The 9,974-nt window shown below is 42.2% G+C and overlaps 1 protein-coding gene across 2 annotated transcripts; it reads left to right on the forward strand.

Moving 5' to 3' along the window:
• Positions 1-500: 500 nt before the first annotated feature.
• Positions 501-9,661, forward strand: fam117aa (family with sequence similarity 117 member Aa). Of its 2 annotated transcripts, none has more exons than XM_026164221.2 (8): positions 501-1,021; positions 2,405-2,550; positions 5,106-5,201; positions 5,394-5,507; positions 5,824-5,940; positions 6,297-6,522; positions 6,663-6,837; positions 8,256-9,661. In XM_026164221.2, the coding sequence occupies exons 1-8, from the start codon at positions 898-900 to the stop codon at positions 8,467-8,469; spliced, it is 1,212 nt and encodes a 403-aa protein (XP_026020006.1). In that variant the 5' UTR covers positions 501-897; the 3' UTR covers positions 8,470-9,661. The 2 variants fall into 2 exon arrangements, with proteins under 2 accessions (XP_026020006.1, XP_026020007.1); XM_026164222.2 differs by having other exon boundaries at positions 507-1,021; positions 2,408-2,550.
• Positions 9,662-9,974: the final 313 nt, after the last annotated feature.

Consider the following 9,974-nt stretch of genomic DNA (forward strand, 5'->3'; position numbering starts at 1 on the left):
TTAGGAATATTGTATCAAATAAAATATTACTTTAATTTGTCTATTTCTGCTTAAGCCTGTGGAGGATTACCAACTTGCAAAACCTACAAGCACGTTGCTCTAAGGTTACTTCAGTGCCATTGCTTTATTCTGATATAATAGAGAAAATTGCCCTCGATCCCTTGAACCCCTGCAGTGACCTTTAGCGGTCCCTGAACTTTCTTTGAAAGACCACAAAGGCTCACACACACAGCCACACGTACACCCTGTGAATAGATTTAGGTTTGTACGTGGATTTTAAAGGGAGGAGGGGATGGCGCATGCCCCGCATAGTGAAGGAAAAAAAATCTCAACAAAGTGGGTGGGAGCTTCAATTTTTTTTAATGCTTGGGGGGGCGGTGGCTTTCCTTTTAGGAGACAGATGGATGTGATGGCCAATAAGTGCTCAGTAATATTCTGCAGCAACCAACCACATCATCCTCCCTTGGAATTACATGCTGCACGAGATAGTTGCACAGGTTGAGTAGTTGTGTTGTCACTTTGCAGACAAGGGAAACAAGCAGCAATGTGACACAGGACCACTCAGACTCTGCTGGTGCCCTTTTCACTCTGCAGCATGAAGAATAATACGGAGTTTGGTATAATGCGTTAAACTGCAAAGCTCACTTAACACGCGTGTTTTTTCTTCTTCCCGAAACTAAGCAGTGAGGCAGCAAACATCATGGTCAACATCACAAAAGAAAGCTCGAGTAGTTTCTCCATCCAGAGGCCCGATCAGAGCTTTGGATCATCAGTGTGGATGAAGTGAGCGCGCTCAGTGAGAAAGCCCGTGAGAGCTGCAGTGAACGACGAGGAAAAAGAAAAGCAGGGACGACTGTTTTCATAAGCTGCGCTCGGCTGTGGGAGCCAAGTGGGGGGATGTCGAGCCGAAGTGGAGGAGCGCCTCGGGGGTGCAGCAACCCCAGCCTGCAGCCCCTTAGAGCCACAGTCCCATACCAGCTCCAGAGGGGCTCAGCTCTCCTCAGCAGAGAGGTCAAGACGGGTAAATACACACTCAGGAGGAGGGGGCTTGAATCTGCATTCACTTCCATGTGGTCCAGAGCTGAAAAGTTTGATTGTGCATCACTTAATCATCATTATTCCTTAGAAATGTGACCCAGTGGGGCAAAGGGTTAATGTTTTGTGGTTTTGATATATAGTGGATTTTATTCAAGCAAAAATATTGACTGTGTATCATCACAAAGGGGAACTGAGCCAGAGTGATTAATCATTAAACATGAATTGCTGGGTGATTAATGAAAACTGACCCTGCTGCTGTTTTTATCGTGGATGAATTAAGTTGTTCTTGTCATTTAAAAACTGCATATTTTTATATTTTGAAAAGCTGGTAAGACAAAACTGTGAATTTGTGGTGGGGGAATAGTTGCTATTTTCTGACATATTTAATAGGAAATGCATTATTTTTCAATTCCTCAAAGTACTCTGCAGTTTAATCAGTGCACCTTTGTAAAGATTCTTCCAGAAGTCTCTAGAACTGTTAATTGGAGCTCTAGAGGGAAAGCATGTAACACCAGGACCAGCTATTCATACACTGAATGATTAATGAACCACAGCACACTGAAGAAAAGCAGGAAGAATATTTAAGAAGCAAATACAAGAGACGACCATGCTTCTCACCCAAAGCCAGGGCATGAACTGTTTCAGTGTGCCTAACTATGCACCAGCCGTTTTACTTGGATTGTGCTCAAAAGAGCACAATTCCAACGTGCTAAGTCAACAATGAAGGCTGCTAGCCCTGAAACATAACACTGTTCTCATAATGTTATTTAGACACTCAGCTGCCCCTTAGCACTCTGACCTGTGGGATTCCTGCTGCATGCTTCATGCTAACACAGCAGCAGCTTTAAAGACCTCTTTGTTTTACTTTGAGTGCTTGTTCTTTCACTGTATCCACAAAACTCACATCTGCATGTTATTTATGTGTCCTGTCTGCCCTGCAGCATGGGCTGATGACAACATACTGTGGGTGTGCTTTTGGATTAGTTGTAAATGTACTAGCTGGCTGTGGTGAGTGTTGCCAGCGTTGTGTAGCTGGATGGCTTTGCTCCAGGTCAAAGGCATGGTCCACACCTGCCAGAGATACAAAACGCTGCCAACACGCACACATACACACTTGTTACACTCACACAGCCCTGTGGTCTGCACACTTATGGAAAGGAAGGAGGCTGTGAGCAACTGCCACTGGGGCTAAAGAGTTATTTACACTTACATGTCCAATACAGTGTCTTACTGAAGGCTAAACATGATTACACAGGCAGGAGTTCAATCCCTCTTCAGCACAGAAACAGTTTCGACATGTACTGAGTGGAAGCTTACACAGTCTCAACATGCCCCTGGCTTCTTTCTATTTTCTCTGTTTCCACAGCAGACAGAACCACGGCTCGTCCACCAAAACCCACCATCCGCCGAACTCTTTCTTTGGATGCGATTGTCGGACCCTATCTCCAGGGGCAGTGGCCCAAAGAGGCAGACGGGGCGGTAGTTAGCTGTGTCAATGATAAAGCCACGCAGGTAATGATTAATATATCCCGAAACCCCCAAATCTGCTATGATACTGTGATGGAGTTGCTATAATCGAATGAGCTTGGTCTCAATTAATCCCAGTTTGTTCTGTACCAGTGCTTCTGTTAGTGCAGGAACACAGTGTGAACCTGTTGAATCAATTGCATAAAAGGCAAACTTGTGTGTGCTGTGCTTCTCCTGGATGTTAACGATTTCTATAGAGGACAAGATATCTGATGTTAGCTCTGCAGGTGTCTGGTGGTTCCAGTTCGGCGCGGCGGGTGGAAGGCAGCCAACTGGAAATACTCGTTTTTGTTCTTCTTTTAAAAAAAAAAATCTGCTTCTCTTCCCTCGCTGCTCCCCCCCCCCCCGACTGTATCTGCTCCTAACTAGTGCACAAAGCCTGGAGTAACATCGCCAAGCTCCGCAAGCTTCGTCTTCTCTCCTGACACAGTTTAAACCCGAACGAACCCCCTTTGCCTCCATTGTGAGACACAGGCCCCTCCTGACCTCATTATACAGGCACCCCATCCCCCAGCACTCCCCAAAAACCACACTAACACGTACTCAGCAGCACCCCACCCAGCACCTCCTTCTGCCATAGTTCCTCTGCATTATGTCAGATGATATGACTAGTTGTTTGGTGTTACTTCATTCTTTACTTTGCACACTACTGCACCTTTTTATTCCAGTCTGTGTTAGAATAATCACTTAGTGAATCAAATGAAAGTAACTGCAACCAATTAATCAATTAAATGTTTGAGGCAATTACATTTGATTTTAGTCTGAATTAGTGCCTGCAGCTCTTTGAGTTTTGTTGGCTTGTTTTTGAGCTAAATGCTAACATTATATTAACATGCTGACAGTCAACAATGTTTTAGCATTTTGCTAATTAGCACAAAGCTGATGGAATCTCATCCTCGTCATCCTCATCTTCGTTCGACTGCTCCCTTTAGGTGTTGCCACAGCAGCCAGCATCTCACCCTATTCTTTGCTTCCTCTTCTGTCACACCATGTCCTCCTTCACTACATCCATGAATCGTCTGTAGTCTTCCCAAATCTTCGACATCCTTTGTCCAATATGTCCGCTGGCCCTTCTCTGCACACGTCCAAACCATCTCAATCTTGCCTCTCTAACTAACTTTTAATCACCTTGGTGGTTAAAAATGATCTTGACACACTCAATAGTTGTTGAGATTGCAGATCTCATTAGAGTTTTCTTTAATTTGACCTATTAAAGTAGCAGCAGTTAAATATAGTAACCTTTAAAAATGAAAACTCTCTGATTGGGACTTCTTAAATCTGAGGTTCTGCATAAATGAAGAATTTTTTTTTTTTTATAGAATTAGCCCAAAATGTAAAGGAAATAATATTTTTTTCCACCTTGTTCACTATATTAAAAAAATAAATACCAAGCACATTTTAATCAGTGCCTCAAGCTGGAAATATTAGCCATGGAGACCAAGTGCTTTGGTACCTTGGGGTCTTTTTATAGGTTCGTGTTCCATGATCCCTTGTCCATGTTTTGGGGAGGGTGGGGTTTTTGATGTTGGATGGTGGGGGAGGTTGGTAGCCGTAACTCTACACCAATGCCACTGTATGACTGACTCATGCTGCTTTCGGACTTATTTAGCCTGGCGACAGAGTACGTATGAGTCGACTGAAGAGGAGATGATGTCGGTGTTTTTCTACAGGCAGTAATGGCACCAGTAAGACTTCCCTGAGCTGTGAGGCCGAGCACCTTGTGTTTCGGGGGACAGAAATTCACAATGCAGTCACGGTGCATGGTTGCCTGTGAGTGGCTTATGAATAGACTGGACACCAGGGAGTGGATCAGATTCTTTGAAAGTGTGTGAAGCAGTTGACCCTAAACGTGGAGGCACCAGAACCTAGAGTATCGGATCCTGTTGCTTAAGTTGACCCGTGTGATGATGAATGTCCAGTCTACTGCATACAACCAACAGTCAGCAGCAAACAACCCAGCTCCCACTGGTAGAAGATCAAGAGTCAATGTGAAGAAATCGGTACGGATATAGGAGTAAAAAGGATGTTACAGAGTTGTGACTGACAAAGGAAGAAGTGCACTAAAAAGTCTGCTTGCTGGCTGCTTTTTGTTTTTCCTCAACAGTGTGTGACTTTGTGAATAACAACAAATAACTTATTTGTGTGTGTAAGTGCACTGAGGTGTTGAATGCACTGTATTTATAGTTTTTACACTGATGTGGTTTGGATGTTTTTTTATGAGAGTGTAAGCCGGGCTGTTTTGCAGCTCATAGTGGTTTCTTGTCGCCTTCCGCTGTACAGCTGTTGTGGGGCAGGTGTGCAAGACAGCTGTGGGGCTCAACTTAAGTGTTGTGCATACGAGTGTCGAATGGAGTTTGCTGGTTTTGGCAAAAAAAAAAAAATAGAGTGGGTCTCCAAAAAGGTCGCCCTTTCTGACAGCCAGAATTACTGCCAATTAGGCCATTTTCTACCAGAGCCCCTCAACAGCATGTCAGGCAAAACACTGGATGCCTTATTTATATATGCTCTCTCTCTTCCTTTTTTTTTTTTTTTTTTTTAAGACTCCAAGTTCCTGGGCAGAGGAAACCCGGGGAAGACGAAGTGCTGGTGGGCACAAGCGCTCAGCTTCTTGGGGCAGTGCAGAGCACCTAAGGGAGGCAAGTATTGTATACACTAAAGCAGTTAATGAATCATTTCTTCTATTTCTCTCACATACCCACACTCTTCTTCTCTTTGGCCTCCCATTGATAGCCTGAAACAAAAGGGTTCCTTCAGGGCAAACTTTGAACCTTAACCTTGAATGAATCACAATGACCCCTGAATCATTTTTCTCTCCACTCTGCCCTCAGGTGGCCAAGCTGAGACACCAGTTGCAGAAGCGTTCCCGCCATGTCCCTCCCTCAGCAGGATGCGAGCTCCCCCCCCACCCCCTGCCTGCAGGTCATGCAGCAGGAGTCACTCAGGTAGCCTTTTGTCCAATTAGGATATTAAAGGACACATACAACAAAGTTTTCATGATTGCTCCCAATGCCAGACTGTGTTCCACAGGCAGACGAGGAGGAGCTTGGTAACAGGGATATAAAAAACACTTCTTTTTTTAGTACTGGCTGTCATCAAGTCTGCCGTGCTACTGCCATGCTGTCTCTGAAAGACAGTTTGAAACGAGCATATCACTCTGTACTGTTCACATGCACTATTAACAATTGCAATAGTGAAAAACCAGATAATCAGGCTTAGGCTACCTCAAAATTTGTCCGTATTATACTCGTTTCTCCTCAGACGATGCCGCTGATGCCGCTGAACAGACTTGCTCCACGGCTGCGACGGAGCGTCGAGGGCCTCAACTTAGAGCTGGAGGAAGTGTTTGTGTGTGAAAAACAAGACGATCAGCATGAGGTTAGGGCACTGAAACTTGCTTATACGTAAAACCAGAAAGGTTTTAATATCAAAAGGTTATAAGAACTACCAGTATCAACCAATTTATAGTGCAGTTGCTTTTCTCATCAAAATATCTGTGTGCCATATTTCATCACTGGTCACTTCATTAGTTACACCTTGCTAATACCAGGGTGGACCGCCTTTTGCTTTCAGAACTGTTTTAATTATTCATAGCAAAGATTCAACAAGGTGCTGGAAACATTCCTCAGAGATTTTGGTCCATACTGACATGAAAAAAAGAAAAGGATCGTTATTCACATTCACTTCAGTGTTATTATGCTAAATTTTCATTTATTTGCTTCTAAATTTCACAGATTTTGGATATCCCAGATGGCCACAGAGCTCCCGCCCCTGCCCAGAGATGCAGCAGTGGCTCTCAGAGTGACCCCTCACCGGGGCCACTGGATCCTTCCCTTCTTTCTCCTTCTCAGTCCCCTTGTATTCTTGATACGTCACTTCTGACACCTTCAGGTTCACCTTGTCCTTTGAATCCATCACTTTTATCCCCATCCCAATCTCCCTGCACCATGGGAGAGCCAGGTTAGACAGGCTTACATTTCCTGTTTTGCAGTGCTTTATTAAACCATAAATGGATATATTTTTGAAAAATAATAATACTACAGACAGAGATTTGCTTTAATTCTGGTATTGTTAGAGAAAATCTCTCTCTCTTTATGCAGAGCCTGTGGACTATGAGATCTTGTGTCCCTCTCCATCAGCATCGCTTCCTTCATTTGCACTGGATCCTCCTCTGCTGCAGGCCTGCTCCTCTTCGCCTCGTCCCAACAAAACCTACTCTTTTCAGCGCGAACCGCCAGAAGGCTGTGAGCGAGTTCGAGTGTGTGAGGAAGCAGTGTAAGTACACCAAAGCATCATGCATAGATCATATCATGCAATTATTTCCTACTTTCTATACCACAAATTTACTTTTGTACCCAACTAAACCCCTCCCACAAGTACCATCAGAGCAAAACAGGATGTCATTACCACTCCAAATCAAGTTCAGATCACAAGACAAAAGGCACACGTTGTAATCTTGGAGCCAGTAATGACAAATAATGTTGCAAAAGTTTTATACAAATTTATTATTTATGTGTATTTTTGTAACAGCTTGCTATGCATTTACATGTGGTCCCTTATGAATTTAACATTTCCAGGTTGAGCACCAAGTGTCCACCACTTTGATGAAATTTATGCCATTTTTCCAGTCTCTTCCAGTCTGAGAGGTCTCCAAGGAGGATTTGTTTTTAAATGTAACTTATTTACATTAAGCCACGTGACACGTGAAACAAGTACAAACTGAGGCCGTAACATTGCATTTGCAGGGGAATCATTATATAAACATAATGTATATACAAATAGAAAGAACTTGGATTTATAGGAAATTTTTCCTTAAAAAAAAACATATAGATGATAATAATTCCTATATGTGTGGTGATATTTATACAAAGTTTTGTTGAGATTGGCCCACCCGTTAAGGAGGACATAGTTATCTAGAGACATAAATGCATATATAATCTATGATTATTTAAGTAAGATGATGTTATTTGCACACTGTACTTGCTATCAAATTATGACACCATCTGAGTTTAGATTGGTTCCCTATATGCCACGTTTTCATCTGTTAATTCTGTTTGTCACTAAGTATGAAATATACAGGAAAAATGAAGCCTTGATTGTGTTACCGAATTAGGATGACTTATTATTTGTGGCACATTAATTGCAATAATATTGGCATCCTTATTTGATATTCTGTAGAAAAATCTCCAGTCACTATATCAGCAGAAACAGATGAAAAAGCATTTTATCCTACACATTTGTGGGATTCCATAGTGTGTTGATTAGCAAAATTGCCTAATGCCCAAAGGTCACAACTCGGAGGAAACGCAAACCCAGCCTCAGGAGGTCACGAGTCAGTATCTGCCTTGGAGCAGTCCCAAGTCTGGATAAATGAGAAGGTTACATCAGAAAGGACACCTGGCCTAAAAATGTGTGTTAAATCAACTATGCGGCTCAATGCATTATGACAACCTTAGAAAATAAGCTAATTTATACACTTTTGAAGAAAACAGCTTAAATTAGTCTTGTCAGAATATCAGTGCACACTTGAAACCTTCTGATCTTGTGTGACAGTTACTTTTCACTGAATGATTTAATGGAATTGAAGGGTTGTAGAAGTTGTTATTATGGTGCTATAAATATGTAACTACATATAAAGCCGTGGATGCTGTGTTGCAGTATGGGGGTTCATGCTTCTATCTCTCCATCTACAGCTCTGCCTATCAGGATGAGACTCTCCTCCAGTCATCCTGCCCTGACCCCAATAAAGTCAACTTCACCCCCCACGGAGGCTCAGCTTTCTGCCCGGTCAGTCTTTTGAAGCCCCTCTTGCCCTCCATGGACCTCCTCTTTCGTGGCCTGTCGGTATCTCCCGTCACTGGCTGCTCAGGTCAGGCCTCTCCTACCAGGCACCTGGGCATGCAGTAGGTGGATATCTGAGCAGAGTCTCTCAGGACTGAACCACATTGCACTGCCAGGACAAGCAGAAACTGGATGTGATATATATATATTTTTTTAATGCATCGTGACAATGGACAGTGTTGCATCACTGCTGTAACACGCCATCATCACTGTGATCAAAATAACCTTTGTGACTGTGAAGATTTGTTGCTGTCATACTTTAGAATAAATGTGGCCTAAATTCTGCCCGCTTTATCTTTTGTTTTGGTTTTTTTTATGTTTTTTTTCCACCTGCAGGAAGCTTTGATTCAGCTGATATTTACCTCATCAGCACTTAAACTGTCCTAGTATTCAACCGTATGAGGCATGGATTAGACTGCAGGATTTAAGTTGTGGAAATGCTTGAAAAGCTTTATAAATACTTGCGTTTATTAAATCATTCTTTTGCATTAAAATTGTTCTAGTTAGAGACCGCAGTCTAGAAGGGATGCTTTTATTTTTCATCTTGAAACGTGAGAATTTACTGTCAAAAACCCTAGCACTTAGAACACACACTGGTACAGGTTTTGCCTTCTTACTATCCAAACAATTGATGGGTTTTGTAGTCGAGTATTGTTGATTTTAGATAAACATCCAGCTTAATTTGTGAGGGTTAACTGATGAAAAACAAAATATTTGTTGAATTTTATATATATATATATCTCTGTTTGAAATATTTTTGGCTTAAAGTTTCCAATGTCCTACTTTTCTACAGATGTGTTTCAAGGGAGATACATATTTTTATGTCCTTATAAGAAGCACACGATACTGCTTCTGTTTTCACTGTTCTGACTTGTGCTGTTTTATAAGCAGACATTTTGTAGCTTTATTTGCCTACAGGGGGCTTTGTTATAACCAAACTATTTTTAATAACTAGAGCAGGTCGCAGTGTTTGTCAGTTTGAGCCTTTTTTGAACCCTGGAGTTTAGACCACAGTGTTAGTGAAGAGCTTGACTTCCCTTTGATTGAATTATTATTCAGTTGTGTTTTTTCAACATAATAAATGACCTACATGATAAATGGGGAGTAAACGTCAACGAAGAATTTTTCAGCCTTTTTTCTTTTTTTTTTTTTGGTATTCTTTTTACGTGATAGCAGTTACTGTTACCTGTGCTGTTGCCTGTGTAGAAAACAATAAAAGAAAATTGTTTTGGGGGCGTTAAAATGCCTTCTACGGTAATTATAATTCCTGTGGTTATTTTTTGTTGTCGTGTCTGCATTTGACACGTGTGTCTGTGGGCTTTTAAATCTAAACCCTCCCTCCTTTGCCAAATCAGCTTTGTGATTGGCTTAAAGCGGCTCCATAGTTCTTACACGGACCAATGAATTTAATCCACATCCTAGGACGACAAAAGGGCACGCGACATTTTCAAGAAAGGACCTCGGCTTTTTAAATAGCTGCCTCAAGTCACGACTAACCATTAAAGGTTAACGCGAACACCAAACGATCACAGAAGAGGCAGCGTTTTGTTTGCAGGATTGGAGCGGCGTAT

This window comes from Astatotilapia calliptera, chromosome 4 (assembly GCF_964374335.1).
Source record: "Astatotilapia calliptera chromosome 4, fAstCal68.1, whole genome shotgun sequence".
Lineage (NCBI taxonomy): Eukaryota > Metazoa > Chordata > Actinopteri > Cichliformes > Cichlidae > Astatotilapia > Astatotilapia calliptera.